This window comes from Erythranthe guttata, chromosome 7, assembly GCF_056151865.1.
Source record: "Erythranthe guttata isolate IM_541 chromosome 7, IM_541, whole genome shotgun sequence".
Taxonomy (NCBI): domain Eukaryota; kingdom Viridiplantae; phylum Streptophyta; class Magnoliopsida; order Lamiales; family Phrymaceae; genus Erythranthe; species Erythranthe guttata.
This window is the reverse complement of record NC_142539.1, coordinates 3,899,402-3,916,540: the sequence shown is the minus strand read 5'-3', so window position 1 is coordinate 3,916,540 and position 17,139 is coordinate 3,899,402. Positions and strand designations below refer to the sequence as shown.

General features: G+C 39.1%; 1 protein-coding gene across 1 annotated transcript; it reads left to right on the top strand.

The window, feature by feature from the left end:
• The first annotated feature begins 793 nt into the window (after positions 1-793).
• Positions 794-7,206, top strand: CSLD1 (cellulose synthase-like D1). The gene is made up of 6 exons (XM_012988736.2): positions 794-1,654; positions 2,596-3,025; positions 3,308-3,691; positions 4,146-4,521; positions 5,043-5,436; positions 6,043-7,206. Exons 1-6 carry the CDS (start codon positions 1,011-1,013, stop codon positions 6,995-6,997), a joined length of 3,183 nt encoding a protein of 1,060 aa, XP_012844190.2. The 5' UTR covers positions 794-1,010; the 3' UTR covers positions 6,998-7,206.
• The last annotated feature ends 9,933 nt before the right edge of the window (positions 7,207-17,139 follow it).

Sequence of the window (17,139 nt, the reverse complement as noted above, 5' to 3'; positions counted from 1 at the left end):
AACTCGCTAAAGCTGAGAAACCCCACCATATGAAGACGATACTATACACAACTTTGGAACCAAAGGTTAATTTCAAATGGACGCCCTCTTCATTAAAAATTAACGAGACCTTTACAACCCCAGACGGAATGAGTGAAATGTCACTTTTACTTCGGGGTAGTAAACAAGCTGAGAAGACTCATGAGCTCGAGCTTGAGCCAATTTTTAGTTGTTCGTGAGCTCACGAGTCTTACTTATTATTTTTATATTTTTTTTATTTAAATAATGTATAAGAATATAAAATACGACAGAAATAAATAAAAATATTAAAAATTATATATAATTACAATTTATTGTTTATTTTGTAATTTTTAAAACATAATTTTTAATAATAATAAAATAATAACTGAAAAAATATTTAAAAAAAAAAACAAAATGAGCTTGCGCTCGAGCTCGAGCCTGCCAAAAGAGACGAGCTCGGCTCGAGCTCACCTCGTTTACTCCCCTAGTTTTACCCACACTTTTTACAAATAAGAAAGAGAGAGAGAGAGGGGGTTCTCGTAATTTCACTATCTAAGAAGGGGATCGGATGCAGTGAAATTAACCCAAAAACTTATAACGATGCATCCTCATAGTATCAAATAAATCTCAAATTCAGAACTGCAAAATTATCAATTGAAGTTTCCAAATCTTAACTCGTACAAAAATGGGTCCTGCATATTACCCTATTATATATATAATAGAATCGAGGGGCTAGGCGTAAAATAAGGGTATGTATCGATGCTCACATTTGAGAATACATGGATACAAAGTTGACAAGAATTAAACCACCCTATTTTTGGCATTTCCATTTGTTTTCTTTCCCTTCTTACATTCTTCAACAATTCTCCCCATCAAACTTTCCCAAATTTTCCCTCATCTTTCTCCCACCAATCCAACCTTCAATCCCACAAACCACGAAAAGAAAAAAGAACAATGCATTTGCAGGACAAAGGGAACAAACCAAAATATAATAATTAATTAAATAATTGATGGATAAATCATCGAATCCGAGGAGGCCTTCGGCCTCCGTCGGAGGAGACTCCGACCGGGGCCCGTCGCCCCAGTCTGTCAAGTTCGCCCGCCGTACTTCCAGCGGGCGAGTCGTCAGCCTCTCTCGCGACGACGAGATCGACCTTCCGGGCGACTACGCCGCACAGAACGACTACATAAACTACACCGTACTAATGCCCCCCACGCCGGACAATCAGCCCGGCGCGGCAGGTGGCGCAGGGGCCGCCGCCGCCGCCTCATCGGGGGACAAGCCGGACGGTCCCACCACGTTCCGGGCCCCGTCGTCCAGGTTCCGCTCCGAGATGCAACAACGCGGCAGAGCGGCCGTCGGCGATGGCGGCGATGGTGGCGGTGACGCGGCGGGAAAACTCGACCGGAGGATGTCAGTGTTGAAGAATAATAATAATAACAAGTCGATGCTGTTGAGGAGCCAGACGCAGGAATTCGACCACAACCGTTGGCTTTTCGAGACGAAGGGGAAATACGGGATCGGGAACGCGTTTTGGCAAGACGATTCGTTTGATCACGATACGGGGATGAGCATGCAGGATTTCATGGACAAACCGTGGAAGCCGCTCACAAGGAAAGTTCAAGTTCCTGGAGGTGTTATAAGCCCTTACAGGTAGGTGAATTAATGAAAAAATACATACATATTTTTTGTAGTTCCAATGTATAATGAAATATACACATATTCCTCCTACTAAATAACTTGCGTTTTTCAAATAGGAAAAAATACCGTAACTAATTAAATTTTAATTTCTCGAGATTATACATACATTTAACCGACAAATACCGTTTCCATCCCTCAAGTTTGCACAGATTTTATATCTAGGTCCCTATGTTCACAAAAAAAACACATTTGATTCCATCATGTTTCAAAAATTCAACATTTTTAGTCATTTCCGTCAATTTGCCGTTAAAACTAACGGAATCAAGCGTGTGTCCATCAATGACTTAACTGACATACTAATGGTAAATTGACGGAAATGACCAAAAGAGTTAAATTATTGAAACGTGAGGGACCAAATGTGTTTTTCTTTTAACATAGGGGACAGAATGTGAAATAGATGCAAACTTGAGGGATGAAAACTACACTTTTCCCTACATTTAACCAAAGAAATAGCACTTGGTTTGCTTTTCGATAGCAGAATTCAGAGTTAACGATTTCAAATTCATGATAACAAATGCACTAAACTCAAGATGTTTTTAATCTACAATGAACTTAAATTTTTATCTATCAATGTAAATTAGTTTTGGATATTTTTTTTCTTCTTATTTTGGGATTAATTACACTTGAATCCTTTGTTAGATAGTGAAATTACATACTGCTCCCCTCTTAGTTAAAAAAAATTGCCCAAACCTCTCATTGTTTCAGATTCAAACCGAAGTAAGCAGAGCCATCTAACAGAGGAGGTTTGGGTAATTTCGTAATTTTCACTATCTACGAGGGGGTCCAAGTGAAATTAATACTACTTTTCTTTTTTAGTTATGATGGTTAAAGGTTTCCAAGTCTTATATTGTAAGTATTTCCAATCCTACTAACACAAACTTTCTAACATGCAGAGTCCTTATCGTGATTCGAATGATCGCGCTAACGATGTTCCTCATCTGGCGGGTCCAAAACCCGAACCGAGAAGCAATGTGGCTATGGGGAATATCCATCGTGTGCGAAATATGGTTTGCATTTTCATGGTTACTCGATATTCTACCCAAATTCAATCCAATAAACCGGGCGGCCGATTTGGCGGCTCTTAAGGACAAGTTCGAGACGCCCGGTCCGTCCAACCCGACCGGCCGGTCGGATCTTCCCGGAATGGATGTGTTCATATCGACAGCCGATCCCGATAAGGAACCGCCTTTGGTCACTGCTAATACGATTTTATCTATACTTGCGGTGAATTATCCGATTGAGAAGGTGTCTATTTATATATCGGATGATGGTGGGGCTATTCTTACGTTTGAGGCTATGGCCGAGGCTGTCAAATTTGCCGAGGTAATTAATTACTTTTGTTTTTCGTTTCTTTATACGCAGTTTATGGAAGTTAGATGCTACAACTGGTTATTTATATCGGGTGAATTTGAACCATATATTTGATTAAATAACTATCCACTAAGCACACGTACACATAAGTGTGTGTGCTTGTGTGCAGATCTACGGTTCGAAATCACAGTGTAAATAATTAGGTGTAACATCTAATTTCCGTTTTGGAATATTTAATGATGTGGTGGAAATAGAAAAGATTGAACTGAATTTCTAACTCTCATTACCCGATAGGTATGGGTGCCGTTCTGCCGGAAGCACGACATCGAGCCAAGAAATCCGGACAGCTACTTCAGCCAAAAGATGGACCCCACGAAGAACAAGAAGCGCCCCGATTTCGTCAAGGACAGGCGTTGGATCAAGCGAGAGTACGACGAGTTCAAGGTCCGAATCAACGGCCTTCCCGAAGTCATACACAAGCGTTGTAAAATGTACAACAAAAACGAGGAGATGCAAGAAAAGAAGCTCGTCAAGGAGAAGAACAATGGCGTGATCCCACCGGACCACAAGTTCGAAGTCACGAAAGCCACGTGGATGGCCGACGGGACCCACTGGCCCGGGACATGGTTCAACCCGGCCCCCGATCACGCCAAGGGAGACCACGCCGGTATTTTGCAGGTTAGTTTGGGAAAAACAATGAAATTTTCATAGATGTTCACCATAATTCATAGTAATTATTTGATTAATTAATTACAAATAAAAACTTATGTTTGAGTTTATTTGCAAACGGCACCTAACGAATATGAGTTTATTACATTTAGGACCCCATGTTATAACAAATTGCTAAAAAAGTCCTCGTGTTATTAATATATTAGCAAAAGTGCCCCTGTAATGCATTTTTTAGTACACATTCTCCTCAATGGTGAGATTTTAGGCGGTAGTTTGCTAAGAAAAAGTTGCAATATAGGAGGAGTTTGTAAATATTAATAAAACGACGAATTTGTAACAATTATAGTAAACGCATGGGTGTTGAATGCAATAAACCCTAATAAATATTATCATTAAAATACGAAAAAAAATTCCCAATCTCTTTTTGGTAATATTCTCAAGCATTGACATTTTTTGCTTGCAGATAATGAGCAAGGTTCCCGATAATGATCCGATAATGGGAGGGCCGGACGAGAAAAGATTGGATTTCACCGGTATCGACATTCGTCTCCCGATGTTCGCCTACGTGTCGCGTGAGAAACGCAAGTGCTACGATCATAACAAGAAGGCCGGTGCAATGAATGCTTTAGTGAGGGCATCGGCCATACTATCGAATGGAGCGTTCATTTTGAACTTGGATTGTGACCACTATATCTACAACTCTATGGCTATTAGAGAAGGCATGTGCTATATGATGGACCGGGGCGGTGACCGTATATGCTATATACAGTTCCCGCAGAGGTTTGAAGGCATCGATCCCTCCGACAGATATGCTAATCACAATACCGTGTTTTTCGATGGTAAGAATAACTCTATAAAGTTTTTTTTTTTCTATTTTTATTATTATTAATTTTTTTTTTTGTGTATTCTTTGCACATAGTTGGCCTTATAATGTTTGAATTTACAAATGCAAAAAATGAAAAGTAGATTGAGCCAACTTAAATATTTCACCTCAAATAAAACATAGAAAGGATTTATTGCATTTTCCACCCTTATGTTTACTCTAATTGTCGAAAAAATTCCTCGTGTTATTAATATTAGCAAAATACCCTCCTATAATTCAATTTTATTAGCAAACTACCCCTAAAAACAAACCGTTAAGGGATTGTGTGCTAACAAGATGCATCATAGGGCATATTTTGCTAATATTTATAACACGAAAATATTTTTAACAATTCGGTATAACACAGGGTCCTAAATGCAATAAACTCTATTTAGAAATGTAGGTACAATTCTTTTAATTTTTTTTTTAGGTAAGCTTAGTAGTAAAAAATGTTGTTTTTAAATAATCTGAAATATGATTGAACAAGTATATAAATAGGGAATATGAGAGCATTGGATGGTCTACAAGGTCCGGTTTATGTCGGAACTGGATGCATGTTCAGGCGTTACGCTCTCTACGGTTTTCCTCCACCGAGAGCGAACGAATATTCGGGCGTTTTCGGACAAAATAAGGCCCCCGTTAAGAATATGGTGCCTCCTCAGTCCGAGGAAGAGGCCCCCCTTACATCAGGCCACCCCGATTTGGACCTACCTAAGAAATTCGGAAACTCAACTATGTTCAACGAATCAATAGCCGTTGCTGAGTTTCAAGGACGGCCCCTTGCCGATCATTTCTCCGTCAAGAACGGTCGGGCCCCCGGTGCTTTGCTCATGCCGCGGCCCCCACTCGATGCCCCCACCGCAGCCGAGGCCATTGCTGTCATTTCTTGCTGGTAATAACAATCGTTTCCTACAACTTTTTATTTTTCTTTTTTCGAGTAATTAGTTTATAGTCCCGGCTTTCGACTTTTCAGATTTTTTTTTTGAATCAGAATCAGAATTATACATGAATTTTAATTTCGAGTCCGATTTCAAGCTCGAAAAAACTACCAAATATTCAAAAACAATTTTAAGAAAATTACATTTCTATATATATAGTTGATGGATGGTTGTAATTACCTAAAAATGAGGGTTTTTTTCGTAATTTAATACCTCAGGGGTGGCCTTAATTTTTCCTAATGTTATATAAAAATACAGTTTTCATCCCTCAAGTTTGCATTGATTCCATATTTAGTCCTTCATGTTCACAAAAACCACATTTGGTCCCTCATGTTTCAAACATTCAACATTTTTAGTCATTTTTGTCGATTTTCCGTTAGTACTAACGGAATCAAGTGTGTGCCCCGTCATTGCGTTAACTGACGAATTAACAGCAAACTGACGGAAATGACAAAAAATGTTAAATAGATGGACCAAATGTATTTTCTGTTAACACGAGGGACTTTTACCATAAACAATTTGAATTAAATTTTAAGCGTTCGAAATAAATCAAAAATCAGGTACGAGGACAAAACAGAGTGGGGCGACAGAATCGGTTGGATCTACGGCTCCGTGACGGAGGACGTGGTCACCGGCTACCGCATGCACAACCGCGGCTGGCGCTCCGTCTACTGCATCACCAAGCGCGATGCCTTCCGCGGCACCGCACCGATCAACCTCACCGACCGCCTCCACCAGGTCCTCCGGTGGGCCACCGGCTCCGTCGAGATCTTCTTCTCCCGGAACAACGCCATCCTCGCGACCTCCCGCCTCAAATTCCTCCAGCGCATCGCCTACCTCAACGTCGGCATCTACCCTTTCACCTCCATCTTCCTCGTTGTCTACTGCTTCCTCCCCGCCCTCTCCCTCTTCTCCGGCAAGTTCATCGTCCAATCACTCGACATCCACTTCCTCAGCTACCTCCTGATAATCACCCTCTGCCTCGTCTTCATCTCCCTCTTAGAAGTCAAGTGGTCCGGAATCGGCCTCGAAGAGTGGTGGCGGAACGAACAATTTTGGGTGATCGGCGGCACGAGCGCCCACCTCGTCGCCGTTATTCAAGGACTCCTGAAAGTCATCGCCGGAATCGAGATCTCGTTCACATTAACATCGAAATCGACCGGAGAAGACGAGGACGATATATACGCGGATTTGTATGTAGTGAAGTGGACGGGGTTATTTATAATGCCGTTGTTTATTATCATTATGAACCTGGTGGCGCTTGTGATCGGGTTTTCGCGGACGGTGTACAGTGTGATACCGGAGTGGAGTAAGCTTTTCGGGGGCGCTTTTTTTAGCTTTTGGGTGCTTGTGCATATGTACCCGTTTGCGAAGGGGCTTATGGGCCGGAGGGGCCGTGTCCCGACGATTGTGTACGTTTGGGCGGGGCTTATTTCGATTACGTCTTCTTTGCTGTGGATTGTTATTAGCCCGCCTCAAGGGAATGCCGACGATACCGCTTCGCTTAAGTTTTGATTAACTTCGTCGAGTTGTATCGTGTTATGTACGTGAATAGGTGTATACGTATTTTACAAGTACTGCATGTATATTTGTGTGATTGTGTGTAAATTGAAATGGGAAATCGTTCAATGTATTTCACCGAATGTAGCTTTTATAAGGGGAGTTAGATGCTACATCTGATTCTTTACATCGGGTGGATTTGAATCGTAAATTTGGTTAAATAACTATCCACTATGCATACATACATATGAGTGTGCGTAATTATATGTAGATTTATGGTTAAACTCCACACAGTGCAAATGATGAGGTGTAGCATCTAATTTACCTATTTATAAGAACTTGTAACTTGTTGATTAGCGAGCTCGAAGCAAAAGTACAAAATTTATATAGCCCAATTCCAAGGTTGAATAATATGCTATGGTTTGGTGGTTTTGTATCTATGTTTCTTTCTTTTACTTTTTCATTCTAGAATAAATTTATGGGCAAATCACGGTCACTCTTACATTAAGATCAAATTACGAAAAAACCACTCATTACAATCACTTCTCTCAATTTGTCAATTATGAATGGGTGAAAATTCCCCTTTGCTGCCTTCCATTGGAGTCTGGGTCGTATCTCGGTCCCAGTGTGGCTGATCATCCTCTCGGACTAGCTACTGATCATCACTTTAGTAAGCTATTGCCTCACCAACTCGCTAATCAGACACAAGCCCCTCCTCAGGTGGATTCCTCCTTTTGCTCCTCAGCCTACGGAGGTATTAGCAGCCGTTTCCAGCTATTGTTTCCCTCCCAAGGGCATGTTCTTATGCGCGTTACTCATCCGTCCTGAGCACAATTTTGCACTGAAATAGCCCCTTGTTTCTCGAGAAGAGATGAGAAACATGCTCAATATCATTTGATTGAATAGTTGACCCAACCCTTTGTTGTTTGAAGAAACCCTCCACTTCAATTGGTTTTTTTCACGAAAAGCAGACATGAGATGAGAAATTCAGTGTTTGACTAAGATTTCGAATAGCGGTCCGAATTCAAGTTAATTCTATTTCGCCTCTTCCTCATAGAAAGACGATCAAACATTCCCAATTATGGTCCTTGCGGATCTGATCATCCATACAATATACAAAAATAAAGTTCAGATATTTGATATCTTTCTCTTTGAGTAAGATCTAAAAACGAGCGACAGTTTCATTAGATATCTTACAACTAGAGTTCCTTTTTTTTTCAATCCATTTCCTTCACCATCGCGAACCCCAGTTAGATTCAGGCATGCATGCTACACTTTTAAGTTATTGGGAGAACCCAAGTATTCTCTTTCGGATTCAAGAAACAACTCTCCGAGATCTTTTTTTGCTTTTGGAAGATACATATTGTCTTACACATCCACTTTTACGGTGTCAAAATTACCTATCGAAGAGGAGGCTTTTCATAAGACGGTACATAATTGAAAGGTGGTTGTATTGCTGTTGGGTGCTAAATACCTAACACGCAAGTGCACGTATCGCAAACAAGTAGTAAAAGTGGACTCGTGAGAGTCGGATGTCGATCCCACAGGGAATACTCAAATTATCTAATCCTAAGTACCAAATTCTAACAACTATGATTTTTATCCAGCCTACGCAAGGATGTCAAATATAATCAACTAAATAATGAAACTAATTATGAAAGCAAATAAACATGAGTAAGTATCAATAAAAACGGACCTAGGATTTTATCTTCCCCTTATGCAAGAATTGCTCACCCAAAACCCCTCAATTATGAAATATATGATTCATGATTATTAACCCGAGACACTAATTTACTCATAACCCGCTGTCCCGTGTATTATGAGTCTATTATTCATAAACGGTTCACTATATGTCTATGCAAACAAATTATGAATAAAGCATTAACTAAAAAGTCTCGTAAATGGCTACCTAAGGTGATATCTGTATGTCTACGACACCACATGCAATTGACACACTCATCCGGCGAAAACTACTCGAAGGCTCTTCTACCTACCGTCTAATTATCAAAATAGCTATGTCGAGTCAATCCCAATAATCACAGATAAAGCACATAAATTGATCAAGTTCATGCACTAACAATCATAACAAATAGAAGAAATAATCATAAAATCATAATTGCATAATCTCAAGAAAACGGGTTCACCATCTCCACATAGGGTTCCAACAAAATCCTAGATTAAAAACTTAGCTACTCATGTTCTCTACGAAAAACATAATAAGAACATAAAAAGAAATAGATTAAGAAAAGATAGATAAAGGAAGAATTGTGATGAAGATTTGTCAATTCTCCGTCTTCGATTCTTCGTTCTCTCGCTCCAAGGTAGTGTCAAAAGTCCTCTAATTCGTGCTTGGTTTGGGTTTAAACTTTAAATAGATGTCCCAACTTGGTAGATGATTTTAGGTTTCCTTGTGTGATTAAAAGTCCAAAATTGTCTCCAGCGTGTGTTGGCGCGGCCGCGCGAAAATCAGTGCAATTCTCACACGGCCGCGCGAGAATCGCCGAAACCTTCTGCCCAATTTCTGCAGTTGGCACGGCCGTGCCAAAAATAGGCTAAATTTGGCACGGCCGCGCGGGCACTTTTCAGCCAATTTTCAGCATTTTTTGTTTTCTTCCGTTTTTGCCCGTTTTTGACCTTTTTTGGCTCGTTTCGCCCCTAGAACTCCCAAATTGTCAAGTTGTACCTAAAATACAATAAACCACTCATTTAGCATCATAAAATCAATAAAAGTATACAAAAATCCTCGTAAGAAAGTATACATTGAGTGTAAAATATACGCTCAACACACCCCCAAACTTGAACTTTTGTTTGTCCTCAAGCAAAAACTAGCAACCTTCAAAGCAACACTTTCAACAAATGCCTCTCATCACATAGATTAATGGTCAATTTCATGTTTTCAGAACTTGCAATTATCATGACAATTCTCAAAAATTTACAAACTCGTAATTCAAAGATACGTATTCACTCACCATTGCTAAAAACCACAAACCATGCTATCGCTTCAAGTATCCCATATTTGTACATTAAAAATTTAGAAAATTTATACTTACATATTAATATTCAACTCCAAATACTCACCAAATTTCTTTACTCGGCTAGTATCAAACAATTGAGCTATTGGGATCATTGGGACTTTTTGGCTTTCAAATGTTGGGCTTTTTGGTTCGAGGTAGGAGATATGGGTATAGGTGGCTATGCTTCTTGAATTGAGATGATTACGCCAAATTTTGATAGATAGGCGTTTGAAACAATGAATTCACCTCTAAGGACTTTAATAAACTCGATTCTTAAGAGTTCAAAAGTCTCCACTTTTGCTCTTAAGACAATGGATCGAGCTTTCAAAACAATTCAACAACTAGTCCTTACTTCCCCTTCTAGTCTCTTCTTCTTCTTTTTCTTTCTCTTTTTTTATTATTATTTTTTTATATTTTTTTTTTCGAAGAAGAAAAAGGACTTTATAAAAAAAATTTCGACCGAACTCCAAGGGTTAATTTTTCACAAATCTCCACTTATTCTACCTTATACACATTGGCTAAAAGAAAGAACACCGTTTCTCCAAGGCTCAATCAAGGTTCGAATGACAAAAATTTAAAGGTAGGCTTGAAAGGCTCAAACGGTTCAAAGATGGCCCAAATCACTTTCCAAATTGCTCAAAAATTTAATATTTCACTTTGTAAATTCATAAGACAAGTTCTAAAATCGAATAGCATATGATATAACATAAATTAACTCAAATTTTAAAACACAAAACTTTCAACCAAAGCAACGCATAATTCGAGATTCCTAACAATGACTCCTTCTTACGACACTTTGAATCAAAAGCTCACCAAAATTCGATCAAAATCAAGATAAAACAAGCAATTTCATCATTAAACATCGACCATCTTTCATCATCATGATTCATCAAAGCATTTATCTCAAGCAATTTTTTTTTTTTCGAAAGAAATAACAAAAATAAAATAACTCAAATAAAAAAAACTTAAGGCATGCAAACTAAAAAATTAAAGCACATAAAAACAAGTAATTTTCCACCCCCAAACTTAAAATTTACATTGCCCTCAATGTAATTAACACGAAGTTTAAGGATAGAATACACCTGAATAAGTCGTCTTGGCCGTCTCCGGTTTTCTCTCCACCCTCGCCTTTATTACGCTTCTGTTGAGTTTCGCACGGCCGGATGAGATTTTGAACTATTTTCCGCACGGCCGTGCGATTTGCCAAAATTGGGCAGTAGCTTCCAGATTTTTCACACAGCCGTGTGAAATTAAGCCTTGTTTTGGGACGGCCGTATGAGCTGCAAAATTGCGATTTTTGGTCCTAAAAATTAAAAACATGTTTAATTTATTAGCTTGCATTCTTATAAAATAAATAAACAAAATAAAACAAGAAAAATAAATAAAATAAAATAAAAAACGAAAATCTCGGGTTGCCTCCCGAGAAGCGCTTAGTTTATAGTCTTCAGCCAGACTTTGTTCTTGCTCTTCAATTCCTTAGCTTTTGAACCCATCTTCGTACTTCCTTTTGGAGGTAGTCTTGAATAAATGGGTTGATCCGATTCTTCTTTCGACTGGTTCGCTTATTCTTCTTGATGTCATGAGGCTTGCCAACATCGTCTTTAAAACCCCAACTCTTTTGACTATCTCCCGGAAGAGTTGGAATTGAGTTCATAAAATAAACTTGCTCCTTCCGACTCCCTTTTCCGCCATCATCTCCTGCACTCAAAGATGCTTTCCCATGGTCCAAGATCGAAACGTCAAATTTTTCATGATTTGTAAAATCCATAAGATCAATAGCAAAACAATCATTATTATCACATGGATTTTTATTAGCACTAAAAACATTAAATTTGATCGTTTGATCATGCACCGTCATTGTAAGATCACCACTAGCACAATCAATTAGAGTTTTCGACGTGGCTAAAAACGGTCTCCCTAAAATAAGAGGTATCTCCCTATCTGCATCTATATCAAGTATAACGAAATCAACAGGGAAGATAAATTTGTTCACTTTTACTAGCACATTCTCTAAAATACCTTTTGGGTAAACTAAAGACCTATCGGCTAATTGAAGAGTTATAGCCGTCGGTTCAATCTCACTTAACCCAAGATTTTTAGAAGTCGAATAAGGCATAAGATTAATGCTAGCTCCTAAATCAATGAGCGATCTAAAATTTTTACCTCCTATAGTACAAGGAATAGTGAACTTACCTGGATCGCCGAGTTTTTGTGGAAGGGGCCGTGTAAGAATTGCACTGCATTGTTCCGTGAGTTGGATCATCTCGTTCCCTTGCAATTTCTTCCTCTTTGTCACGAGATCCTTGAGGAATTTCACCCACTTTGGCATCTTTTGAAGGGCTTCGATAAAAGGGATGTTTATGTGAATCTCCTTCAACTTGTCCAAAAACCCTTGGTATTCGGCATCGAGCTTCTTCTTGAGAAACGTGTGAGGATATGGAATTGGAGGGGCTCGTGATTTCACTGTTGATGATAGTGATTCTTCGTGAGTTGCTTCTTTTTCCCTAATCACACTCGTTTTCTCGATTACCGTACTTCTCTTCTCTTTTCGTGGGGCTTCCTCCAATTGTCTCCCATTCCTTAAACTTACAGCATTGCACTGCTCGATGTTGCTCTTTCGAGGATCTTCCGTATTCGACGGCAGTGCTCCCGATGGCCTCGCGGTTAGCTGGGTTGCAAGTTGACCCATCTGTGTTTCCAAATTTCGGATGGAGGCTTGGGTGCTTGTCATAAATTGCGCCAAGATATTTGCGAGATCTCCACCTTGAGGATGAGCTTGAGGTGGTGCTTGCCTTTGTCCTTGCTGATTTCCTCCCCATCCAAAATTGGGGTGATCTTTCCATCCCGGATTATAGGTGTTGGAGTACGGGTTCCTCTGTTGTCGGTTGGTGTCATTCACGTAATTTAGAGACTCCGTTTCTTCTAAGCACTAGTTGGGACCGTTGATTGCATGGACTTGCTGAGTTTGCAAAGCTGCTACTTGCTTTGATAGCTTTTCTAACTGGGCGGTGATTGCGGTGACCCCGTCTAACTCCAAAATTTCTCCCGTCTTGACAGTTCCGCTATTTGACCGGTCCGATGCCCGCATGTATTTGTTCCTTGCGATTCGCTCCAAAAGTTCGTACGTTTCGTCATAGGTCAAGCTCATGAACATACCTCCAGCTGCTGAATCGAGCACCGTTCTCGAATTATCTTGCAATCCATCATAAAATATTTGAAGTTGCCGCCACTCTTGAAGTCCATGATTCGGGCATCTCCGAATTAATTGTTTGAACCGCTCCCATGTCTCGAATAGCGCTTCACCGGCTTCTTGCATGAAATTTTGTATTTCTCTCCGGATTCTCTCAGTTTTTGTCGGGGAGTTGTACGTATTCATGAAGAGCTGTGCTAGCTGGGACCAAGAAGATATGGAGTGTGGTGCACGAGTTTGTAGCCATTCTCTTGCGGCTCCTTGGAGAGAGTGCTTGAACAAGCGGAGTTGCAGTGCTTCAGGAGATACGCCGTTCATCTTATGCGAATCACACGTTTCGAGAAAATTGACCAAGTGGAGATGCGGATCTTCATGAGCTAATCCGCTGAACAACCCATTGTTTTGGAGCATAGTAAGGAGTCCCGCTCGAATTTCGAAATTGTTGGCTTCAATGGGGGTCTGCTGGATGCTTGATTGAAACCCATTGAGTGTTGGAACGGTGTACTCATGTAATGCTCGTTGACGAGGTGGTGGATTAATTAGCTGGCGTTGCCCTTGCTCATTGACGATTTCTCTCGCCGCATTCGGTAAGCGCCCTTGGTCATCTCCCCTACGATTATTCTCTTCTTCCATTCGCATAAAAAGTACCTAAACAAAAATAATAAAAATAAAATAAGCAAAGAAAATAATAAAATTAAATAAATAAAACGGCTGAAGTAAGAAAAATTGCTCAAATTTAATATTAGGATAAATAGATAATTTAGCCGTATTCCCCGGCAACGGCGCCAAAAACTTGTTGGGTGCTAAATACCTAACACGCAAGTGCACGTATCGCAAACAAGTAGTAAAAGTGGACTCGTGAGAGTCGGATGTCGATCCCACAGGGAATACTCAAATTATCTAATCCTAAGTACCAAATTCTAACAACTATGATTTTTATCCAGCCTACGCAAGGATGTCAAATATAATCAACTAATTAATAAAAGTAATTATGAAAGCAAATAAACACGAGTAAGTATCAATAAAAACGGACCTAGGATTTTATCTTCTCCCCTATGCAAGAATTGCTCACCCAAAACCCCTCAATTATGAAATATATGATTCATGATTATTAACCCGAGACACTAATTTACTCATAACCCGCTGTCGCGTGTATTATGAGTCTATTATTCATAAACGGTTCACTATATGTCTATGCAAACAAATTATGAATAAAGCATTAACTAACAAGTCTCGTAAAATGGCTACCTAAGGTGATATCTGTATGTCTACGACACCACATGCAATTGACACACTCATCCGGTGAAAACTACTCGAAGGCTCTTCTACCTACCGTCAAGGCCGGCCCTGGGTGGGGCGAGCAGGGCCCACGCCCAGGGCCCAATGTCATAGGGGGCCCCAAATTTTTAATTTTGTAATATATATTATATATTTTTATGTGTAAAAATTGTTTTAATGTTTTAAAAGAAAATATTATTTTAATTTTTTCAAAAAAAAAAAATTATTCTTTTATTCGTTTTTATAAATTTATTTTTAAAATAAATTTGAAATTTAATATTTTTTTTCTATTCTAACATTTGCTTTACTCAAAAGATTTTTATCTAGACATGAATACTTTCGGACTTCTATTTATGAGGTTTCTATATAAATAATTTATTTATATTATTTCATTAAACTTAAGATGGGGACAAAAAAGTCTGACGTTGCTCCTGAACTACCGAACAATTATATTCTCGCCCCGGGCCCCCGAATACGCCGGACCGGCCCTGCCTACCGTCTAATTATCAAAATAGCTCTGTCGAGTCATTCCCAATAATCACAGATAAAGCACATAAATTGATCAAGTTCATGCACTAACAATCATAACAAATAGAAGAAATAATCATAAAATCATAATTGCATAATCTCAAGAAAACGGGTTCACCATCCCCACATAGGGTTCCAACAAAATCCTAGATTAAAAACTTAGCTACTCATGTTCTCTACGAAAAACATCATAAGAGCATAAAAAGAAATAGATTAAGAAAAGATAGATAAAGGAAGAATTGTGATGAAGATTTGTCAATTCTCCGTCTTCGATTCTTCGTTCTCTCGCTCCAAGGTAGTGTCAAAAGTCCTCTAATTCGTGCTTGGTTTGAGTTTAAATAGATGTCCCAACTTGGTAGATGATTTTAGGTTTCCTTGTGTGATTAAAAGTCCAAAATTGTCTCCAGCGTGTGTTGGCGCGGCCGCGCGAAAATCAGTGCAATTCTCACACGGCCGCGTGAGAATCGCCGAAACCTTCTGCCCAATTTCTGCAGTTGGCACGGCCGTGCCAAAAATAGGTTAAATTTGGCACGGCCGCGCGGACACTTTTCAGCCAATTTTCAGCATTTTTTGTTTTCTTCCGTTTTTGCCCGTTTTTGACCTTTTTTGGCTCGTTTCGCCCCCTGGAACTCCCAAATCGTCAAGTTGTACCTAAAATACAATAAACCACTCATTTAGCATCATAAATCAATAAAAGTATACAAAAATCCTCGTAAGAAAGTACACATTGAGTGTAAAATATACGCTCAACAATTACCCAAACAAATTTTTTTCGTAATTTGATCTTAACTCAGGAGGTGACCGTAATTTGCCCTAAATTTATACGAATTAATCACATAAAACAGAAACATCCAAAATATATTAGAAATAAGGGAAAATTTTCTAAAAGTTGTAATAAATTCGATAGCTATCAAATTCAAACTGTTGGCACCAGATTTCTGTTTGTCAAGATTGAAGAAATCCGCCATACGTGGAAATTAAAAATTGGCAAAGATTTATTTTTCATGTTTATTTTAAAATTAATTAGAGTCCTATTCTTGTAATATTTTTATTAGGACTTAGATTTATTTCTATGTATTATATTCTAGTTAGGTATATTTTGTACTTATCTAGAATAGAAGTAGAAATCGACTAGGATTCTTTTACCTAGTTAAATCGTTTTCTTAGGGCCCAAGTTAGGTTTAGGGTGGTGATTTCGTGCCTATATAAGGCCCTCAACCTCATATGAGTCATATGGAGGTTTAATAAGCAAAATCCCAGCATAAAGGCTTTGAAGGGTGCAGCCCGTGCTGCAGCCCCGTCGGCACATCAGGTGTGGCAACATGACAGGTTTCTTCTACCAGGCCATAAAGACGATCGGCGTTTCGGGAGAAGTGCTTAAAAGATCTCGGGAGAGGTCGATCCGCCGTTTGAAGGGAGTTCAATATTGGAGTGCGGAGGAGGAATTGCTTTGATTATCAACAAGTTCGAGTCGTGTGCAAGAACGGCGTATCACATAAAAAGGGAGTCTTTAGTGTTTTATTAAGTCCTATTAATGTACACTTAAATCTGAACTAGTTTTGCAAGTCCTCGTGGATGTAGGGTACATTTGTATCCGAATCACATTAAATTCTTGTGTTCTTTATTCTGCTTTTAGTAGGTTAGTTACTGTGACAACACAAGAATTCCGTTACCACACCTAATGTCGTAACACGTAGTCTGTCTCAACAGACGAGTGGACTTTGATAGGCATTTAAATTCAACACAAACGATTACAGACCTACTTATAATGTTGAATAAGTAATAAAGTTCTACTAAAACACAATGTAGCACGCCCCTTTAAGAAAGGCGATGCATCGAACCGGTTTATCGAGATTAACGTTTGAGTCGTATTCACATTTATATGTGTATGATTGTGTGTAGATTAAATGTGTGAAATAAATGTCCGGTCTATTTCACCAAGTGTAGCATTTTATGAAACTATAGATTAGCAAGCTCAAAGCAGAGTACAAGGTTGATATAGGTGGTATTTGCAAAAGCTTTTACAAATAGATTATGAGTTTTTTTTGCTCATAGTCTATTTTGAAATTTCCGAAATGAACTTTTGTTTTTGTTTCTCTTAAAATAAGTAACTTTAAGCTATAATTTGTTAACCACTCATGACCCTA

Coding starts and splice junctions, on each gene's coding strand:
- CSLD1 (XM_012988736.2), top strand. CDS start 1,011: ATGGATAAATCATCGAATCCGAGGAGGCCTTCGGCCTCCGTCGGAGGA. Junction 1,655..2,595: donor GGTGTTATAAGCCCTTACAG/GTAGGTGAATTA, acceptor TCTAACATGCAG/AGTCCTTATCGTGATTCGAA. Junction 4,522..5,042: donor CAATACCGTGTTTTTCGATG/GTAAGAATAACT, acceptor GTATATAAATAG/GGAATATGAGAGCATTGGAT.